At 49.0% G+C, this 22,922-nt stretch overlaps 1 protein-coding gene and 1 long non-coding RNA gene across 2 annotated transcripts in view; both read right to left on the bottom strand.

Moving 5' to 3' along the window:
- Window positions 1-7,702, bottom strand: part of TBX20 (T-box 20) — a 161,136-nt gene extending 153,434 nt beyond the window's left edge. The window contains exons 1-2 of the mRNA XM_005868099.2: window positions 7,665-7,702; window positions 7,243-7,361 (exon numbers count right to left, since the gene is read on the bottom strand). Coding sequence (XP_005868161.1) covers window positions 7,243-7,361; window positions 7,665-7,702 — 157 coding nt within the window. The remainder of the gene's footprint in view (window positions 1-7,242; window positions 7,362-7,664) is intronic.
- A 652-nt stretch (window positions 7,703-8,354) lies between these two features.
- LOC106726393 lies at window positions 8,355-12,514 on the bottom strand. The gene is made up of 2 exons (XR_001362464.1): window positions 12,283-12,514; window positions 8,355-9,324 (listed from the first exon to the last, which is right to left on the bottom strand). It is a non-coding gene; the product is annotated as an uncharacterized LOC106726393 (long non-coding RNA).
- Between the last annotated feature and the right edge of the window lie 10,408 nt (window positions 12,515-22,922).

Below are 22,922 nucleotides of genomic sequence, written 5' to 3'. Positions count from 1 at the left end.
CCCCCCCTCCCCCTTTGGAGGTCTAAAGCACCTACTCAGGACAGCCTGCCATTGAGGATTTAGAAAGAAGCAGAGACAATGAACCAGCTTTTGGAATTACGGTTCTCTTCCCTCCACCACTGCGTCTTACCTACGCGTCTTCCACTTGAAATCTCTTAACCACAGCTTTCCCGGTGGTCATATCTTGCCAAGTCAGTGCCATAATTATTTCCACCCAAACTTGACCCCACCCTGCCACGCCATTCTCTGTAATCTGGAGTAAGATACTCAATCTCTCTACCTTGAATTCTTCATCTATAAAGAGGGAGAATTAATGATAACACCAACCATATGGGGCCGCTGGGAGGATCAAAAATGCACGTTGAGTGCCTGGTACACAGAGCTGATGAGTGCCTTGACTGTTACGACACTCAGACTATTATGATCAAAGGAGACCCAGTTGACTGGGAGTCACCTGAGAAACACTGACACATTTGTACAGAAGGCCCTTCTCCTGGCCAAGACAGGGAATGCCTCTCAGAACATCAAGATGCCTATGTCCAGGTAGCCTAGGATGCCCAGGTGCAAATCATTCCACAGCCCCAGTAAGACCGAGGCGAGGCTAATTATCTACGCTCCCATGTTTGTTGACATTGAAGAACGGAATGCAAAAAGCAGCACTCGCCACTACAAGTAACAGGGTGATTTTAGGTGTCAAACCCAACCTCTCTCTCTCTCCCTCCCTCCCTTCCTTCCTGTCCACAGTCATATGGCAGAGGCTGGATTGCTGTGGAGGGCTGGGGATGTCTGGGGTGGGAAGCAGGGTCTGGGACTGGCCTGAGAGGCAGATTGGGTATTAGGTACATGGACAGCTAACTCAGTAACCCAAGGTCAAATGGAAGCCACACACCAGACATCCTCCCAAACAAGAGGCCTCTCCAAAGGGCTGAGCAGGACCAGGTGTGGGGCCCGCAGGATGGAGCTGGAGCCATCAGCCAGGAGAAGAGACCTCCAAAAAGCACAATTGAGGAGGAGTTGGCGCTGATCCCCATAGCAGATAGGCAGGGGACCACAAGTGCCTCTGGGGTCTAGACCGGGGGTTGCGGAGGCCTGCTCAGAGAAGCCGTTTTCCATGATGTCACCTACCCACCTTTTCGCCTGCTATAGAGTGCCCACTGTGTCACAACTCTGCTGAAATACACACCTCTCTCCTGGCCATTCGGTGCGTCATTCCCATAGAACTGGACACATTTCAGTGTTGGGAGAGCCTCGGACACTGTCTAGGTCATCGATTTCTAACTGTTCCAAAGCACCGGGCAGCCATCTCCAATCACCCCATGGGTCATGAACCCAAAAGTTGCTCTTCTCCTTTTTTGTCCCATTAATGCCAGCATTACCTAGAATGCCCTCGTCCTTTAGATCCCTTCCAAGTCAAGTTATTGAATGTCTACCTACGTTCTAAACCTCTGTGCCCAGGTGAGGGTGAATTTCAGATCAACAGCCAAAAAATCATGGCTAAAAACGTGTTCTCCCTCTCTCCTAAAGGAGACGCCTTTCAGAGTTTAAATAGAGGTTGTCTCTAAAAGAATGCTTCCTCCCAAACATTCTAAAATAACTTATGAGAACTGTCAAAGCCAATGTTATACACACTGACGTGTAGAGCATACCATTGTCCAGGCTGGATGGACTAGACCCGTGGTCGGCAAACTGCAGCTCGCAAGCCACATGCGGCTCTTTGGCCCCTTGAGTGTGGCTCTTCCTAAGCCTTAGGAGTACCCTAATTAAGTTAATAACAATGTACCTACCTATATAGTTTAAGTTTTAAAAATCTGGCTCTCAAAAGAAATTTCAATTGTTGTACTGTTAATATTTGGCTCTGTTGACTAATGAGTTTGCCGACCACTGGACTAGGCGTTCTGATTCGATGAGGGCACATTTGGGTGAGAGTAAAACTCCAAACCTGCTCTGTGAGATGTATTGTTTGTGAGTTATTGGATGCATTTTCTATTTCATAGGGCTTGCTGCTCAGTAGGAATCTAATTAGAGCAAATACTTTCAGGTTGCATTGTTTGTATAGGATGGAAATAGCATACAGATTTTGGTATTTTTTTCGAAAGTGATATATGTAGCAAGGCATCTTCTTCCAGAGGGTATAATTATTTTTATGCCTGAGATCCTTTGAGACACCAGCCTCCTGGGAGCCCCATCTAAACCAGCCACTAAGAGGGAGATGGTTTGATGTGCACCCACTAGTAACTGGAGTTTGCAGGAATCCTCAAGGCCAGGCCAGAGGCAGACCCTCTGATTCAAGTTCATTTCTCATTTGTGCTCCAAGGCTGACCTTCCTGCATGTTTCCTGATTGTCCGATCCAAAACAGCCAACTGAATAACTGCAGTGAGAAAAGAGACTCAGGAAGGCGAGGTGACCTGTCTAAGGTCACGGTTGGTAATGGCAAGACTAGAAACAAGGTCAGGATGCCAGCTAAAAGTCTAGCCCCCAGCCTCTCTGCCCTCATTGTGTGTTCACTTCCCCCTCTGTTTTTCCAGCCCTTTTTCTGTCTCTGTGTGCCTTGCTTGCACATCTAATGCACCCTGAAGTCCCCAAGGCTGAGTTCACTTGGGTGGCCTCTCAGACAAAGCCAGGTCCTCTGCCCTCACTGATGCCCGGAGGCAGTCGCCACCCAGCAGCTGTCAGGGTGCAGTGCTTCTGGGGTCTGTGTGACCCCTACCTGGGCCCCAGAACCCCAGGTCAGAAGCAGTCTGTTACTCTAACTGAGTGACGTTCAATTCCCTTGACTGTTTATGGGCGTCTGTTTGAATGGCTAGCTCAGAAGGAGGCACAGGTGGAGAGGGTGGAGAGTGGGGATTGGGGACGGGGGATGAGGGATGGGGAATCCTGGTTTCTCCATGTTCCCTGGAGCAGATACTACTCTCAAGAATCCATGCCGAACCGGTTTGGCTCAGTGGATAGAGCGTCAGCCTGCGGACTCAGGGGTCCCAGGTTCGATTCCGGTCAAGGGCATGTACCTTGGTTGAGGGCACATCCCCAGTGGGGGGCGTGCAGGAGGCAGCTGATCGATCTCTCTCATCGATGTTTCTAACTCTCTATCCCTCTCCCTTCTTCTCTGTAAAAAATCAATAAAATATATTAAAAAAAAAAAAAAAAGAATCCAGGTCAGAACCCTGAGCCTCGTCACCTACGGACCCAGCTCTACTGTCACCGAAGGCCTTGAGGGATTAGAAGAAACCCAGACCCTCGCCAGGAAATCAGATAGATAACCATCTTCCTCCCTCCCCTCCTTCCCACCCTCCTGCCTTACTTATGTCGGTGCTAGGTTTGGGGGGGGAGGGGAGAAAAACATGATACTGAACTTAGAGCTCAAAGACAGGCGAAAAACGACAGCAATTTGTAAGATATCAGCCCTGTACGTCACTGTCAGACCTTTAAGACGGGCCGCTCACACACCGACACTTAGGAGACTGCTGCTTAGAGGACACGGGAAATCCACCCAAGGTCACACAGCCAGTGAGCACGGGACAAGGATGGGAACCCAAGTTTGAATGCAGAACCCAAGCTCTCACCCACTGAGACAGAGACGGTCCTGGAACCTGCTTCCCCCCCCCCCCCCTCCCCGCTCCCCGCAGACAAGAGCTTCATGAGGAACTTACCCTCAGAGTTGACCACGAGCAGGGGGCCATCCAGGACTCTGGCAGCCTGAGTAGAACAGCCATTGGCTGGCCATGCCTCCCCGGGGTGTCTTCACAGCCCCCGAAAGTCCCTCTGAGAACCAGCCCTTCTGACCAGCGGGCCCTTTGTAGAGACAGAGCTCTTCCCAGGTTCTCCGCCTCGGCTCTCCGCCCACGTTCCGGACTTGCCTGGGCCATGGGAGCCCACAAAGTCAGGGCAGACTTTAGCACCAATACTGAAGCCCCATCATCCCGTTGACCAGCTTCACAGTGTCACCATCATGGCCTTGGAGCTGGTGATCGATACGGTAACATCTCATGACCTTCAACTCACCTTCCAAGGATTTCCTACCACTGCCCCGCCCTCGCCGCCCAGGATGCACCTCTCCTGCACTCAGAGGCTGCAGCTGGGCTACAGGCAGCAGAAGCAGGAATGCAGCCTCATTTTACGCCCTCCACCCCGCTATCACAACCTCCCTTTGCCCTCTTAATTCCCTGCTCTTCCCATTTCACAGACAAGGAAACTGAGGCAGAGAGGGGTTGTTTGTCCAGGTCCAACAGCTAGTAGTTAATAGAGCTGAGACCATCTCCTTGGTCTTCGGACACTCAGGTTGTTCTTTCCATTATCCATGAAGGCTACACAGATGCAGCTCCTTATGGGAATGCATTATTATTCCTTAGTCTCCTAAAAGGGGCCCCTATTAAAACATTGCCGAGTAGTGATAGCAACAAGGTCATTCTCCCAGCTTAAGGTGATCTGCTAATAACGTCCCCTCTTTCCCCCAAGGCCCTCTCCTCTCTGGCCCCTGCCCCTCCCCCACTTCCCATTCGCACCACCTGCCTTGGCTACTTTTCCCTAGAGATGTCCCATGCCCTCCACGCCTATCAGGGTCCCCAGGAGGAGTCACCTTGGGGGTTCTCACCTCTGATACATCTGTCAAAGTAAGAGAAATTGGGAGATAAGGAGAAAGGGGAAGGTGTGGGGCCAGCAGTGTCTCCTCTCTCTGTCCCTGGAAGAGGGGCGATTTCCGGCTCCTACAACCAGCAGGCCCCAGAGGAGGCGTCTTTTACATACACTTTGCGGGATGACTTAAGTAAGTCTTGACGACTCTCTCCCTGGAGACTAGACTAAAAGTATTGTTTAGAAATCTAATATATGGTTTATTTACTCAATTTGTGCTGAGCTCCACAGTTCCTTCAGGCCTGCCTCCCTCGCCCATTACTCTATTAATGCTCCATTACTGAAATTAGTGCTGTAATTGGAGGGGGAAGGGCTGAGGGAGGGGGCACTCCTTAAAGGCACAGGTCTCCTTTAATCACATCATGGGCAGAGGCCCAGAACTGGTGTGGGGGCCACAGGAAGGTTTGAGCCAGAGGGACACCTTAGCAGCAAGGTGACAGGAAGGGGACATGGGCCGATGGCACTGGCAATCAGCATGTGGCCTGAGTTGGGGCAGAAGGGGTCATGGCCATGGCCCCTCCTGCAGCTCTGTGGGCTTTGATGCTTTCGGCCCATTTAACCCTTCACACCAGGGATTCCAAATGCATCCGCTCAGCCCCCAGGTCCACCTCTGACCCCTCATTCTTTTTTTCTTTTCTTTTTTAATCCTCACTGGAAGATATTTTTTCCCATTTAACCCTTCACACCAGGGATTCCAAATGCATCTGCTCAGCCCCCAGGTCCACCTCTGACCCCTTATTCTTTTTTTCTTTTCTTTTCTTTTTTCAATCCTCACCGGAAGATATTTTTCCATTGCTTTCTAGAGAGAGTGGAAGGGAGGGAGGGGGGGTGAGAGAGAAAAACATTGATATGAGAGAGACACATCAATTGGTTGCCTCCTGCACTTGCCCTGTCTGGGGATGGAACCTGTAACTCAGGTATGTGCCCTTGACAGGGAATCAACCTGTGACCCCTCAGTGCGAGGGCCAGTGCTTGAACCACTGAGCAACCAGCCAGGGCATGACCCCTCATTCTTAGCAGGTGTTGTCAAGGCCGTTTTTCCGGAGCTTCCTTCGCTGCCCTCCTCTGTCCTGCAATGTGCCTGTGTATTCTCGCTCCTTCCTCCTCCTTGCCTAGACTGAGCCCTCCACCCACCTCCCACTCACACACCCTGGACCTTCAGCCTGGGCCTTGCCCACTCCCTCTAAGACCCTCCAGAAATGCCCGCTCTTGCTCCCTGTTGCCCATGGTTTCTTCTCCTCCACTGTCTTCCCCGGGTTAGACAGAGTCGGCTGCCCCTCAGCATCTGGCCCATCTCTCCCTCTCAGGAATGAGTTTCTTGGGAGGGGTGCCACACTGTTGCCCTCTCAAGCCTCGCTGCCCACTCATTCCTCAGCAACCCGAGATCTGAATCGCACCCTCTCCCGCAGCCTGAGACGGCTTTCTTCCCGGTCACCGGTTGTCCAACCGAAGGCCCTTCTCAGTTCTTACCTTCCACGGGCATCTGCGTGGCATTGGCAACTACCAAGCACCTGCTTTCTGGAACCAGTTTTCCCTTTGGCACCTGGGAATGACGTTTTCTATAAATTCTTCTCTTCTTTCCGACAGAACATATCTTCCCCTGTGATTCTTAACATTTTTGTAAGTCACGGGTCTCTTTGACAATCTAGTAAACACACATGTGCGCGCGCACACACACACACACACGCACATACACACACACACACTCATGGACCCCATCTGTAAACTCCAGGTTAACTACCTCTGCTTTTTAGTTTCTTTCTTGATGATCTTGACAATTCCTATTTTTTAAATCATATTTTCGGACAGTTCCCAAATCTAATCATCCAGTGTCAATCTCTTCACTAATTCTGTGTTTTCAGCAGATGAACATCCTACAGGGACCCCCAACACATCCTCCCCTCCTACCTGGCTCTCCCCCTTTCTGTCTCTGCTTGTGGCCGGGCGACAGCTTGACAGAGATGCAGCCTGGGAAACTTAGGGGTCATTAACCCTCTGGCTTCCGAACCCTCCCCAAGCCCATTAGACCCTCGGTCCTCGTCATTCTTCCTCCACCATGTCCCTCACAACCATTCCTTCCTCTCTGTCCCATTGGCACCACCTCTGTTTGACTCATCTTCTTAACTGTCCCTTGCCTCCAGGCCAGGCTGCCCAATCTGTCCACCACTGTTACGAGACAGAGATTTAGGGAGAGTGGAGTCCAGGGGTCTTAGACATGGCAGGGGGCCTTTAGGGGCCCATCAGTCCAGCCCACTATCTTGTCTTTACGAGGCCTCGGAGAGCGGCTGTCCAGCATTTGCTTGAATATCTCTGAGGAAGAGACACTGACTTCACCACTAATTAGGCCATTTAACTTTGTGTCAATTCTAATTATGGAAGGCTTCATCCTTACATCAAACTAAAATCTACCTCAGTCATGTCACTCCTCACTCTTCGGTGCTTCTCTTTGCCTACAGAAATTCCCAACTCCTTATCTTAGCACATTAGACCCTTCGCAATAGGCCTGTATCTCCCTAGCAACAGAGATTCGCTGGATAGTGGCCTGCACTGCTAGTGACTACATTTCCCAGCCTTCCCTGCAGCTTGCTGTGGCCCATGACTAAATTCTTGCTAACTGACAGCAGAAATGAAGTGTGCTGGGGCCACTTCCAGGTGTGGCATTCGAACGTCCAGCACGCATTTCCCCAGGTCCTCATCCTCTTCCTGAAGCTGGAATATGGACAGTCCCTGGATCCTGCACACAAGACCAACACCTGGGGGATGATAGGCCCACAGAGGCAAGGACCCTGGTCCCTGAAGGACCACCCAGAGCCTGACTCCCCTGACCATCCGGACCATTCCCCTCAGGACTGTCACCTGAGAGTGAAGCAAGCTTTTACACTCATTAGCCTTGACTTTCTCATCACTTCCCCCTCAAAGCCTATACCAACCCCACTGAACTTCTCAACATGTCCAAGTACAGCACACCTTTCTGCACCTTGGGTCCATTGTTCCAGCCCATGCCTCTGCCAGGAAGGCTTTCCCCCATTTCCTCCACCTGATGAACTCCGCTCGTCCTTCAAGACCCAGCTCCATGTCGCTCCCTCTGTGCAGCCTTCCTCCCCAGGAGTTTAGTAGCATATCTCTTGTTACAGCCCTTTCCTCATTTTAACATCTAGGAATGCTTTGGGCTGCTAGGAACAAAAATAAATTCAACTAACTGTGGCTTAAACTGCAGGAGGTTTATTTCCTTAAAGGAAGTCAGGTGACAGATGATCCCAGGTTTGCCTTGGTGGCTCCATGACACCACCGAGGACCCAAGCACCAATATCTCTACTTTGCCACCCACAGTTATTGACTATAGCTCTCCTCTGAGTCATGACATGGCTCCTCCAATTTGAAGCCTCATATAATTACACAACAACATCCCAAGAAAGAAGAACGTACGTGGAAACAAAGGTTTTTAACCTGGCAATACCTTCCATCAGGGAGAAATGACCCTTTGTAGAGGTTCAGAGACTTCCCCGAAAGTCTTACTGGCCAAAACGGAGTCACATATCCGCCCCTAGGGCTGGTCCCTTGAAAAGGGCATCAGACTCCCAGTGACTCATTCAGACGCATCCTAACTGGTCCACCATGGAAGAGCCGGCTAAATGGGGATGAAATTGAAGTTCTATTAGCCAGAAAGAAGGTAGAATGGCCATTTGTCAAGCATGTAGGCAACTATTGATGGCAGGACATGGCATTATAATTTATCTGTTTATTTGTCTAGACTGGGAGTTTCTTAAAGGAACTCACAAAGGTGTCTCACACAATAAAGTTGACGTTAAAAGATGTTTTCAAAGGATAAATGAGAAAGCCCGCATCTCCTGATTCTTTTCCTCATTTCCCTCATCTCTTGGCGTTCTTGTGAGAGCAAAGTGTGGACTTGAGGGCCTCCGTGCAGAAAAGGGAAACTGGGAGACGCGCTGTCACCTCGTCTTCATGTGCAACTGAAACAGCACTAACACGGGCCATTCCCAAGAAGCCTAGGTGTGCGGGCGAAGCACTATTAGCTTCTCACGCTCCAGCCATTATTGCTGCCGCAGAAGCTGGAGGCAGAAGTGCTAAAACAGGCCTGGAAGGCTGGTCTCAGGGCACTGCTGGCCAAGGCGACGGTGGAAAGATGAGAAATCCCACAAGGTGGTTCTTGTAAAGCTGAAGGCTGGGTCTTGGGCCAACCCGAGGTTTATGGCGAAGGGGCTATCCTTCAGGGTGTTCTCTGCATGGGGCAGAGCGGCACGGTCACACTCTCTCTGGGCAGAGCAACATCTTCCACCGCCAGGGAGAAGCCCCTGCGAATGAGTTTCCGAACACGGCAGCTCCGAGTGGTCCGTGCTGTTCCCTGGTGGGAGCACAGCACGTAGGAAGGTGGGGGCAGTCGTGAGGATGGAATGAGACCAGGTGTGTTGAAAGTGCTACATAGATGAGATCTGCAGCATGAGTCCCTGGCCCAGTGCTGGCCCCGCTGATGTCAATACATGTTTATTGATAAATTGCTAGATTACCAAACAGTCCTTAATATTCTAGTTCTGGGAATCAAGATAGTGACTAGGCAGTCCACTATAAATCGAGTGCAGATGTTTGATCTTGATCAGGATAGTGATCCAGGTGCAAGATGAAAGTTGTAGAACATCCTATACCCCTCTATCACAGGAATCACCGGCCGACGGATAGAACTGCAAAATACCAGAGGAAAAGCTTGAATTTTGTGATTTTCCCCTACAACTAAGAAGTCAATGAACCAAGAAAGTGTTCAAATGGAAAGTAGAGCCCCCTATTGTCTGTGTCCGTGGGTTATGCATATGTGCATAAGAGATCTTTGACTGATCTCTTCCCACCCACCTCACACCCTCACTTTTAGATATTCCTTGGCTTCTATCAGCCTAAGAACTCATCAGCTTTCATTAAGGATCAAACAAGCAACAGTGTGCGTAATGGGGACAGCGGGAGTGGGGGTATGAACAGGGGGGCTCTGAGACTTCCTTTAAAGGGGCCGCTGAGCAAACACCAAGCCCTTGCACACGCAGGGTCTCACTGCCCTCCCCTTGCCCCGTCCCGACGAGGCCATCACATGCCCCTGCCCGGCTCAGGGCTGAAGCACACCCTGGCTGGGACGCAGCTGGCACCAGCCCAGGCACGAATGCGCGCCGCGCCCTCTGGGTCCCACTTCTAGTAGGTCACCCGGGCCGTGTTGTCACCTTGAAACACTGGAGAGAGCTGTGAGCTTCAGAAGGTGAGACGTGCGGGCCGGGGCTGGGGGCGGGGAAGGCCAGCCTGGAGGGTGGCTGGAGAGCTTTTGACAGCCCAGACCAGAGCCCAGGGCCCTATTCCTGCCGACGTGAGCCCCCAGGCAGGCGCCGAGTGGATAAGAGCGTAGACAGTGAGGCCAGCGTGAGGCTTGCCAGCACCTGCAGATAGCAGGCCAAGAATTGGCACATGTTTAAAAAAAAATTAAAAAGCTATTGGATGTGAGTATTTTCTAACAGTGTCTGGCGGGAGTGCCTGGGAGGAATTTAATCAGCAAGAGTTGTTTAAACGGGCTTCTCGCGGAGGCCCTGGCCGGGCTGGTAATGAACTCGTATCATGTGCCACTCCTGTCTGCTGAGGACATTCAATTTGTTAATTCTGCAGCTGGTGAGAGAGGTCAGATAGGAAAGTGACGATTGTTTTCTAACGTTCCAACCCCTGCTCACATCTTTCTAATTAATCCTTTTAGGAGCCTCGGGTAGATTAAGAAGGAGAAAAGGTGAGGGAAGCAAGTGGGAGAGAAATTGATGGAAAGACAGAGCTGTCTTTCTCTTCTCAATGGGAGGGGTGGGGGGACAGCAGGAGCCAAGAAGGCCAAGCTTGGCCGGCTGCCCACTGTGCTTCTCACTCCAAGGGAAATGGGATGCTGCGGGAAGCTGCAACCCACAAGGGCCTTCGGATACCCTCCCTGGTGACTGTTTTAAACAAGGGCCCTCGGTCTCCATCTTTCAGTTTGGGACCGACTCCGCCACTAGGAGGAGCTGTGGAGGTGTGGGCAGAGGGGACGCCCTGCAGGGTGGGAGTGTGACCTCCAGTTAAAGGACCAAGGACATAGGGATTTGTAAGAATGTTCACTGCTGCATTATTCACTATAGCCAAGGCCTTGAGAAAACGCAAGTGTTCCTCGATGCGGGGACGCCCTGCAGGGTGGGAGTGTGACCTCCAGTTAAAGGCCCAAGGTCATAGGGATTTGTAAGAGTGTTCACTGCTGCATTATTCACTATAGCCAAGACATGGGAAAACGCAAGTGTCCCTCGATGGGGGTCTGGATAAAGAAGGTGTGGCACACGCATGCAATGGGACCTACTCAGCCATAGAAGAGACAAAAGACTGCCATCTGCGACGACGCGGATGGATCTTGAGAGTATCCAGCTAAACGAAGTAGTCAGATGGAAAGAGCCAAGAACCACATGATTCCACTTCTATGTGGGATAGAAAACAGAGAGCAAAACATGAACAAACAAGACAAACAAAAGCTCCGAAGCACAGACAACAGTGTGGTGGTTACCAGAGGGAAAGGGGGGTGGGAGAGGATGAAGAGGAAAAAGGGGGTCAGCCATAGGGGGACAGAAGGAGATTTGACTTGGAGTGGTGAACACACCACCAATACACAGATGATGGATTATAGAATTGTACACCTGAAACCTATATAATCTTATTAACCAATGTCACCCCAATAAATTTAATTTTTTAAAGAATGTCCCCTGAGTGCCAGGGGCCTGGTTGGCACATGACCCATTGTCCTTGCCCACCTGTGTGAGATGCTCTAACCAATGTCACCCCAATAAATTTAATTTTTTTAAAGAATGTCCCCTGGGTGCCAGGGGCCTGGTTGGCACATGGCCCATTGTCCTTGCCCACCTGTGTGAGATGCTTCTGTTGGGCATATGTCTTGTTTGCCCTTCCAGGCCCACTTCCTCCTGCTCCACCTGCCCTCTGCCCCGGAGGCGGACTCCCGTGGACCCCAGGCCTGGCTGACAGGAGCCCCTGTCGGAGAGGGACTGCAGGAGGTTGCCTGGGGCTGGCTGAGTCCCAGAGAGGGAGGCCTGGGCCTCACAACAACCCCTCCTTTCGGGTGTCTGCACCTCTCTCCCCTGCCCACCGCTGTGTGCTCCCAGCCTATACCCAGCCACAGCTCTGTGATTAATGTCTTTGTAAATAAACACCCACCTATTATCTCAATGGAGGGCCCTGTTCCTGCTGGGACGCTGACACGGGCGCCTGATGGATAAGGCAGCCCAGAGTTTGCATCCGACCTCGTTCTCATGTGAGAACATGAGTAAGTTACTTAACCTCTCTGAGCCCGGGCTACACATCTGTAAAATGGGGGCAATGGTACCAACCCACAGCGCCGAGTTTGCATCCGACCTCGTTCTCATGTGAGAACATGAGAAAGTTACTTAACCTCTCTGAGCCCGGGCAATGGTACCAACCCACTGCGCTATGAAATAACCTGAACCCAACACCTAGTGGTGGCTTTGTTAGTGCCCGTTTCTTTGCTTATAAAAGTCTCAAGTTTAGGAGAACCACAAAAATCAGTAAAGGGCATGACATAAACGAATACAAGGAACACATAAATAGTTATCAAACCCAAGGTGGTCACATACATTTCCTGCCGGCGTGACTCCAGCCAGGTGGCGCGATCTGATATGGGATTCTTCCTCTGTGTGGTCGCAGGAGAGCTTGGATCAGAGCTGGCCGTGGGCAGCCGGCACTGGGAGTGAGGCATGGCTGTCCTCTCCACCTCCCTGGGGCTCCTCGAATCCTCCAGGGCTTCGCTCATGCTCTGACATTCATTCCACACACCTTTGCCTGTTACCTTCTGTGCCGGGCACTGTGCTAGGTCCTGGGGTATCAGAGATGAATCAGACCCAGCACCAGACCTCTCTCAGGATGCTCACCACCAACTGGGGAGACGGGTCCCTACCTTTGATCAAATGCCACCAAGCACACATGGAAGTGTGTGTGTGTGTGTGTGTGTGTGTGTGTGTGTTAGGGGAGGAGGATCTGGGAAGACTCCTCTCTGACCTTGAAAGATGAGCCTCCCAGAGAATATAGAAGAGCTTGCAGGCCGAGGGAACAGCATGTGCGAAGGCGTGGAGGCAGGAGAGCATGCAGGGGGATCTGCCAACAATCCCCAGTGGCTGGAGCAGGGGGTCGGAAGTGCTGAGGACAGCGGCTCCACTGGAAATGAAGACTGTCTCAGAAGCAGGGAAGACCTGGAAACCACCCTGAGAAATGTGGTTTTGATTTAGGAAGCAAAGGAGAAGTGGGAAAATCCTTCATTCTGAGCGTTTTGCAAAGAAAACTCTGGTATGAACTTCACATGCATTGTTTATAATCAACTACCTTCTGACAGCATTCCGCTGGGTTGGCCACCTCTGAGATGTTCCCTCCCAGGCTGCCACCCAGGATGGTGCCCTGTCCCAGAGAGTCGCACTAAAACCAACCGCCAGGGAGCCCCGCGAGGCCACCCCTGCGGTCTGCCCATCTCCCAGGACTGCCATGAAGTAGGAGTGGATCCCACATCTTTCAGGCAACTCACTAACCTGAGACCACTCCCCAGGCCAGGAGTCAACTTTCTCTTGTCCTCTTTTGACCCTTAGAATCTTTCTCTCTCCGACTCCCTCCTCCTGCACACACACAGCCTGTTTACAAAATACAGGAGGAACCACAAACTTCCAGCAGTTTGGGTTTGTGACTCTCCTGCAAAATTCCTCGAGGCAAGGAAATGCTGGGGGCCTGAGGACTATCTTGAAATGTGGGGAAATCAGAGAGAGCAAACACAAGGAGGATGCCCAGGAAGTAGACCACCATGCCCAAGGCAAAGGCCTTGGGTAATTGCCACCGCGCACAAGGAGAAGGCTTGGGTACTCGCAAGAATCACTGTACTAGACAGTGGACTTCTTCAGGGCAGAGCCGTTAACTGTGTGGTCTTGAAGGTAAGAGTTTGCTTTTCATCTCTGAGTTCTAGAACCTTGAGCACATTATTTTATTCCCTTGAGCCCATTTGCTCGTCCATAAAGTAGGGCTCACCTTCTAGCATTGTGAGGACAACGGTCCATCATGGGACCAGGCAAAGAGTAGGCATTAAATAAATGCCGACTGGAAGGGTGGATGGATGGAAGGACACGTGGACAGGCAGACAGATGGACATCTCAGCCCTTTGATCTAATCTGCTTGTGTAGTACCCGTGTCAAATGCCTCAAAGCATTGTTTAAATACATGTTTTCAATCACGACACCACGTGCGACCTTTGCACCTTGCGATAGCATCTAAGCATTCTGTGAGGTCTTGGTCAAGTGTACCTTCTAAACGAGGGTCTAAACTGGGGTCTCTGTCTTGCCTGTGCAGATTGTTGCACTTAAAAAGAAATACGGTGGAGAGAGAGGAGGTGGGGTCAATTAGGTCCTTATCGGGTGTAAGGACAGCATATTCTTCCATTCATTAGCACCCACTTATGCCTGCCAAGAGAATGCCAACCAGCTGCCATTTGCCTGGGGCATGAACAGGTGACCGAGCAGAGAGAAGATTGAGTGAAGCAGTAGAGAGGACCCAGGAAGAAAGGGTAGGCCTGCCGACCCGTATACACAGGGGAACTGGAAAAGCCAGTTCAGGTCCAGGCAAGGCACGTGTTCAGAAAATATTCATGAACATTTGGAGCATCCTCCTTAGGTTGATTCCCAGACACAAATATGTCCAGCTTGTAAGTAGAGAGAGCCTCAGCACAGAGCCACTCTGAAAACACTGGGAGAGGTGACTATTTTCCAAATGTCCAGTCTTCAACTAAAAATAAAATAAAACGTACAAAGAAACAGAAAAACGTGGTCCATTGAAAAAAACAAAATGTATCTCCAGGATTCATCCCTTAGGAAACACAGACATCTGACTTAATAAACAAAAGCATTTTTAAAATTTGCCTTTTAGTATGCTCAAAAAAGCTAAAGGAAAACAGAAAGGACCAGAGGAAATCAGAAAAAAAAAATGATACACGAATAAAATGTAAAAATCAATACCAGAAGGAAAACTGGAAAATTCAAAAATATGTGAAAATTCAAAATATACCCCCAAACAACCAATGGATGAAAAAAGAAATCACAGGTGAAATTAGAAAATAGAGACAAATGAAAACAAAAACACAACAATCTGAAACCGATGGAATGCAGCTAAAGCAGTGCTCAGAGGGAAATTTATAACTGAAACATTTACATCAAAAAAGATCTCAAATCAACAATCTCACCTTACAACATAAGAAACTAACTAAACCAAAAAAAAAGAACAAACTAAATGAAAAGCTAGCAGAAGAAAAAGAATAGTAAAAATTAGAGCCATGATAAATAAAATAGAGAATAGAAAAACAATAGAGAAAATCAGCAAAACCAAAAGTTGGCTCTTTGAAAAGATCAATAAAATTGACCAAGCATTAAGCTACATTGGCTGAGAAAAAAAGAGAGAAGGTTCAAATTACTAAAATCAGAAATGAAAGAGGGGTAAATCCTACCAATTTTAGAGAAAAGGAATGAGGAATAAAATATGAACAATAGTATGCCAACAAATTGGATAACCCAAATGAAATGGACAAATTCCCAGAAACAAAAAACATACCAAGAATGAACCATGAAGAAAAGCAGCATTCGTAATCCCACCACTCATTATCACTCTGATGTCTACAAACCAGACAGATGTATGAATGGACAGATAGGAGTAAAGGTGGAATCTTGTGCACTGAACTGCTTTTTCTCCTACCTCAATCAGCAAAATATTTTGAAACTCTCCTGGTTACCATTTGCTCCCCAGAACTGCACACTCCAACATGGTAGCCACTTGTCCCAATGTAGCTATTGACATCTTCATTTAAACTAATAAAGTTAGCCCAGCCCGCATAGCTCAGTGGTTGAGCATCGACCTATGAACCAGGAGGTCAGGGTTCGATTCCTGGTCAGAGCACCTGCCCAGGTTGCAGGCTCGATCCCCAGTAGGGAGCGTGCAGGAGGTAGCCAATCGATGATTCTCTCTCATCATTGATGTTTCTATCTCTCCCTTCCTCTCTGAAATCAATGAAAATATTTTTAATTAATAAACTTAAATAAAATAAACATTCAGTTCCTCAGTATATTACCTTTCTATTGTTACTGTTACAAATTACCACAAACTTAGTGGCTTAAAGTCACACAAGTTTATTATCTCAGTTCTGGGGACAGAAACTTGGAATGGGTGTCACTGGGATACACTCCAGGTCTGGGCAGGGCTGCACCCCTTGTGGAAGCTCTAGGGGAGAATCCATTCCTTGACTTTACCAGTTTATAGAGGTCACCTCCATTCCTTGGCTCCTGGTCCTCCCCGCTCTCCAACGGTGTGACGCCTTCAAACCTCTTTCTCTGGCTCTGACTCCTCTTTTTTTTTATTTTAGAGAGGAAAGGAGAGGGAGAGAGAGATAGGAGAGATAGGAACATCAACGATGAAAATCATTGATCGGCTGCCTCCTGCACGCCCCCCATTGGGGATCGAGCCCGCAACCCGGGCATGTGCCCTTGACTGGAATCGAACCTGGAACCCTTCAGTCCACAGGCCGACGCTCTATCCACTGAGCCAAACCAGCGAGGGCCTCTGGCTCCTTTTCATAAGGACCCATCCAGATATCAAAAGACCCCTAACTTAATCATGTTTATAAATCCCTTTGCCATGCACTGAAGCACAGCCCTAGGTCCCAGGGACGAGGATGTGGACATCTTTGGGGGTGGCGGAGTCATTCTGGGGGCAGACACTGCCTAGCACACTCTCAAGTTCTCGGTCGCCACGCGCACTGGACAGCCAGGTTTTAGAACGTTTCCATCACCGCAGAAAGGTCTTCAGCATCTCTGACAAGTTACTGGTTTTCTGTGCCTAGTGGCCTCCTCCGGGAGCGTGTGTCGGAGCAGGACCCGGCGCAGGCGGTTGTAAGACAGGAATTCACAACTGTGCCGAGCGGGAGGCAGGCAGTGCAGCGTGCCAGGCACTGCTCCAAGCACTTCACATATTTTACTTTATTTAATCTCCACAACAACCCCATCAAGCAGATGAATAACGATGATCTCCATGTTCTAGATAAGGAAACTGACACACAGGAGGTCAAGTGCCTTGCACAAGATTACGCAGCGAACACGAGGCAGCGAGGGGACTTGGTTGAATCGCCGAACGGGCTACCCAGCTTGCTCAAGGTCAAACACGGAGTGTGCGCCGGTGGTGAGATGCAAACCCATGTTCTTCCAGCTGTGGACGGGCAGAGAGACGGGCACTGAGGGCAGTGGAAGCTCTTATGTCTCCAGAAGAAAATAAAAACGGTGCCATTGAAAGGCACAGAGGCCCTCCCGGCCCCCATCTGGGCGGCAGCCCTTTGGGGCCCTGGCAGTAACGTGGTGGTCAGCACCAAGGTCACGGGCTCTGCTGCCTGGAGTGGGGAGCAGAGCTCAGCTTCCTCCCCAGGATGACGGGGAACCATGAGGGGAAGCACTGAAGTGGGAAGGAGGAAGCAACCCCACAGGCTTTAGTAGAAACACGGAGGGTAAGAGGAGGACACACGTGAATAGAGGCGCAGGGATGGAGCGGGACTTCTGCACGCATGTGTGTTTTCTAGAACTTTGAGGGCTTCTCGAATCTCTGTCTGCCCTCTTGGAGTTCTAGAGAGAGGAAGTCTGGTCAGTGATTGAAGGATGGGTAGAGGGACAAATAAATGGGTAGATCTGTGATAACATAAGTATAATAAATATTCATGGCCGAATCTAGGGATGGGTATATAGGTGCTCACTGTCAAATTCATCATTTCTCACACATGTGATGTTTCATATTAAAATGCTGAAAAGAAACTCTGTGGTGTGGGGAGATCCTGGAGGGAGGCAGAGAGGCAGCTGGGAGACAAGTGAGGGGCCTCTTGCCAGAACCCTGGCTGGCGGGGGTGGGGGTGGAGAGCCTCGCACCCTGGCTGTGGGGGATGGAGCCCTGGGCCCTGGCTGTGGGGGTGGAGCCCTGCACCAGCAGCTGAGGGGGAACCCTAGAAATTAATTCCTAGGGTTCTCCCTCTAGCTGTCCCCAATTAGAGGACAACTGGGCATCAGTTTTGAGCAGGGATGCAGCTGGTATAGTCTGGAGTCCTGCCTCTTCCACTTACTGTGTGGCCTTGAGCAAATTACCTAACCTCACTGAGCCTCCGTGGGCTTGAGAACAGAGTAAGGGAGACAGAACCGAATGCAATGTTTTCAGTAGCATGACTCGCATCAATTGCCAGAGAGAGAGCTGAAAACATAGTAGATGCTTCATAAGTATCAGTTCTCCCAAAAGGGGGCGTGAAGGGAGATTGAAAATAATTGGTGCGGCGATCAGTAACCACTTGAAACTCTGCGGCTTTAAGACACGAGAAGGTAAGAAATGCCCTCTAGTATTGTACTAAAATGTGGACCAAGACCTGAAACTGCCGGGCAAGCTTTCTTTAATAATTAAAACGTCTTCAGAGCAATAGCACAGGAGGCCTTATTGCAGTGGTTCTCAACCTTCTGGCCCTTTAAATACAGTTCCTCATATTATGACCTAACCATAAAATTATTTTCGTTGCTACTTCATAACTGTAATGTTGCTACTGTTATGAATCGTAATGTAAATATCTGATATGCAGGATGGTCTTAGGCAACCCCTGTGAAAGGGTCATTCGACCGCCAAAGGGGTCGCGACCCACAGGTTGAGAACCGCTGCCTTATTGGCAGGAGAAACACATAAAACAAGTGAGGCCCCATTTTCCACGGCGGGAGGGCTGGCTGCTGCCCACGTTCGAGCAGAAAGTGGCCGATCTGGAACCTGTAAGCCTGGCTCTCAGTCCAGATGAGCAAACGTTGCCTCTGGTCATTTTTCTGACTCTCCAACGATGATGTTAATAAAAAGCAGGAGCAGATTTGAATCCAGGGCTTATAGTTACAGACTCGACACTTCGTGGTCTCCCTAGTGACTTTCCAGTGTCTTTAAACTTTCCAGGTTGGACTAAACCAGGAGTAAAAAATGCCAAAAAGCTATAGACAAGACGCTCTTTTATAAAGGTACTGGAAAGTCTACACAAGATGTCCAGTAAATTGAAATGTCTGTGCCAACACGGCTGAATCGATTGATTGCTCTCTGCGCAAACATGCTCTCTGCTTCTCCTTCTCTCGCCTCCTCTCATTCCCTTCTCTCTCCGTCCCCAGCCCCTGGACCGACCTCTCTCTCCTGGGACCTCTGACTCAGCTGCATGAATGACAAGAGACGGAATGAGAGTCAGGAGGTCGAATGCTCCAAATGCCGGTGGGCCAATTTGTTCTTTTCCCACTAGGACATGGCGTCTTGGTTTTGGGTGGGAGCAGTTTTTGAGGCCCCATTGTGCAGATAGTGAAAAAAATGGTCCAAGAGAGATGTCTGGGGCCTGGGCGGAACCCTGGTTCTTAGCAGAAGGAGCGCTGTGGGTCAGCGCTGCAGGGTATCCAATGGCAGAAACCCTGGCGTCCTCTGCGGGCCACTCCTGCCGATGTTGGCTCCGCCGAGCCTGGGTGACTTCATATTAAAAGAGCTTGGATGTGTCTGATGACTTCAAAACTCAGTAATAATAGCAAGAATGTGTGCACTACGCCAGGCCCAGGGCTTTCTGTATATGAAGTCATTTAATCGTTACAATAGCCCCATCAAGCAGATACTAGTACCATCCCACTTTTGTAGATGAAGAAAGAGGCACAGAAAGGCAAAGCCACTTGCCCAAGGTCACACAGCCAGTCCATGAGGGGCTGGGATTCACACATAGGCAGATTTCTAGCCGAGACATGATTCTTCTCACACCCCATCCAGTCTCATCCCCCAGGGCTGGGGACCCTGTGTCAGTTCGATCAACGTCCCTGTGGTCAGGCCAAGTATTGATTCTCAAATACTTGCAAGTAAGAGAGACTTCCAAGAGAGAATGGGGATCAGGCAGGAACATTCTTCCAAAGACTGGAATGCTCAAAACACAGAGGCCAGAAGTGTCCATGTCCTGACACCGCAGTGGGTAGTTTCAGTCCCTGTATGGTCTACATCAGGGGTAGGGAACCTTTTCTCTGCCAAGGGCCTCTTGGATATTTACAACATCATTCTCGGGCCATACAAAATTAGCAACTTAAAAACTAGCTTGCTCTATTTGGTCAAACATTTAATTAATTCACCCCTAATGCCTTGGCAGGACCAGACCTAATCATTTTGCGGGCCTTATATGGCCCACGGGCCAGACGTTCCCCACCTCTGACCTAGAGGAACAGAAATCCAACTCAAGGAAAACACATTCCACATGTTGGACGTGAAACATGGAGCCTGACAAGGCTTCCCTATGATTAACGGAGAGTGCATTTAAGAATAGATTATAATAGGAAACTATGCAAACATATTTGTGGCCAAGGGAAAGGATGCATCCTATGGAACTCCAAGAGGAAGAGCGTGCCTCTGAAAAGAATCGACTATCCGAACAAGGCGCAATTTTTCAGGGACTGGTCTCTGCAATTGAATGTAAGAAAACAGTCTCCATCTGTATGAACTGGAAAAAATAAATCAGAAAAAGGCAGACTGAGATCAAAAGATGCGATGAGAACTAAAAAGGCAGTGGAGAAAGATGAGAGGAAACAATGGAAATCAAAATGACAATTAAAAGTCCTCATTGTAGGCAACAGAGAGTGTAATTGGTACCCCCTCCCCCCCCCCAAAAAAAACAGAGCAATGTACAGGGTGGGGTAAAGGTAGGTTTACAGTTGTGAGTGTGTGAAACACAGAATTTATGTTGTATTATTGCTTATTAATTAGTGTAGGACTTTCCATACGAAAACCTAATTTCCAACTGTAGACCTACTTTTGCCCCATCCTGTGTGAAGGGTGAATTTGAGGAACTCCTCCCTCCCAGGATGCAGGGGACCAGGACAAAGAGATGAAAATGAAAAAAGGAGACGAAAAATATTGAGGACGGAAAATAGATAATCAACATGAGAAGTGTCATTGAGGTTGAAAAGATTACAACATTTTAATTAAGACACATTTTTAAAGACTCCCTGGGGTAAATAGGAAGCCAGATTATTGAAAGGGTCCCCACATTCTATTCTAAAATGAATGAAAGTAGGACCACACCCACATATTTTTGAAAAAATATCTCAATAATAATTTTTAAAAATAAATTAAAAAGTCCTATAAACATCAGTTACACTCAAAGGAGCAAAGGTGGGGCGGGCCACAGGTAGTCCTCAGTACTGAAGGTCAGAATATAAAATGTCCCTGCAAAATTCTGAGGGAAAGGCGATGACTCAAGGAGGTAAAACACAGAGCAGCTTTCTTTCAGGTGAGAAGGCAGCCAAAAGACAAATGCATCAATAGCCCTAGACCATTTTCTCAGTGGTTAGAGCGTCGGCCTGCATACTGAAAGGTCCTGGGTTCGATTCCGGTCAAGAACACATGCCCAGATTGTGGGCTCGATCCCCCGTGTGCAGGAGGCAGCCGACCAATGACTCTCTCTCATCGTTGATGTTTCTCTCTCTCCCTCTCCCTTCCTCTCTGAAATCAATAAAAATACATATTCTTAAAAGCATCAGTGTATTCTTACTGAGAAAAATGACTGAAGACACAAGCTGCCAAGGGAATGCATTGAACTCACAACTCATTATTTTCTCTTACTCAGTGTGGATTGTGTTGTCGGTAGATTCTGAAAACCAACACGGACTCAGCCCTGCCAAAGGGGCCTCTTTGTTTCATGGATATAAACTGTGCTTCTGCCACCACACCCTTCAGAAGCAGACTTAGTGCGTTCGATGGCCACCGCGCCATTCCCTCCATCACTAACGACACTCACACATTTCTCGCAGTTGGATCACGTCGTCAGGACTGTTCCAATAACTGCTTAAACGTATCTCTGTGATCAATGATCAATGCTTATTGCCCAAGAACTGAAGTCATTCTGCATCTTTAAAAGTTGTTTGTTTAATTAACGGACTCATTGGAATAATTGATAAAGACCGAGAGCACATATCTATCATCAAGTCCCTCTCCATAGCATCTTCCTTTATTGAGTTTGCTTGAAAGTCAAATAGGCTTTTTTTAAAATCTTGATTTGCCCTGACCGGTTTGGCTCAGTGGATAGAGCGTCGGCCTGCGGACTGAAGGCTCCCAGGTTCGATTCCGGTCAAGGGCATGTACCTTGGTTGCAGTCATATCCCCAGTGGCGGGTGTGCAGGAGGCAGCTGATTGATGTTTCTCTCTCATCGATGTTTCTAGCTCTCTATCCCTCTCCCCTCCTCTCTGTAAAAAAAAAAAAATCAATAAAATATATTAAAAAAATAAATAAAAAATAAAATAAAATCTTGATTTATATTTTAAAATATATAGAGAAAAAGCTGTCAGGACAGATGCCCATAACTTAACAGAGATTGTCCATAGGTGGTAAGAGATTGGAAATCTGTCTTTTTTATTTTTAATACGTTTTCTATATTGTATATGCAATATGCGTGAACCTTAATCACCATGAAATAAAAAACAGACTTTTAATAACTGCTATGAGCAATTCTGTATCTAATATATGATTGTAATATGTTAAAAATATATGTAACTCACAAGGATTAGAAATAAGTATCCGTTTAACAGCAATTGTCTCTAGGTAGTAGCAAATGGATGGAATTCTTTTTCTTCCTTCTACATGTCTATATTTAAAATTTTTCCCTAATTGGCATATATATTTATAGTAACAGAATGGAACCCGTATTTTCCCTCCCTTCGCCTGGTTGAGAATGTGGAGAATGAAGGTGTGGGAGCTGCACCTTCCAGGGCCCCATGTGGATCCTGCAGGGGAGCAGGGACCCCCCAGGCTGCCTTCCTCCACCAAGTCTGGCTGTCACTTCTCTAATCTTGGGGTTCCTCACCCTGTGCTCTCCTTTGTGGTCAGGACAAGGTTTGGGCTCTCTCGGCCACCAGCCCCATTAAGCAACCTTGAAGAATTCACAGACCAGGAGAGCCTTCCTCTGAGACCCCCCCACAGAGCCCACTTAGCTCCAAGTGAGACCCTCTCCCTCCAGAGGTCAGGGGTGTGGGGAGGGGTATGTTTTCCTAGGCTGGAAAAGCACCTCACAGACAGAAAGGTGAAATGTGAGCTAAAAATAGAGCCGCGCCAGCCCAGGCCACTGGGGTTGAGGCAGCGAAGCAGAGGCAGACTCAACAGAAGGGCTGTGAGCTGGAGACAGACGCCCCCCCCACCACCCCC

Source organism: Myotis brandtii, unplaced genomic scaffold (assembly GCF_000412655.1).
Source record: "Myotis brandtii unplaced genomic scaffold, ASM41265v1 scaffold260, whole genome shotgun sequence".
NCBI classification, from domain to species: Eukaryota; Metazoa; Chordata; class Mammalia; order Chiroptera; family Vespertilionidae; genus Myotis; species Myotis brandtii.
The sequence above is the reverse complement of the archived record's forward strand: the minus strand, read 5'-3'. Positions and strand labels throughout refer to the sequence as shown.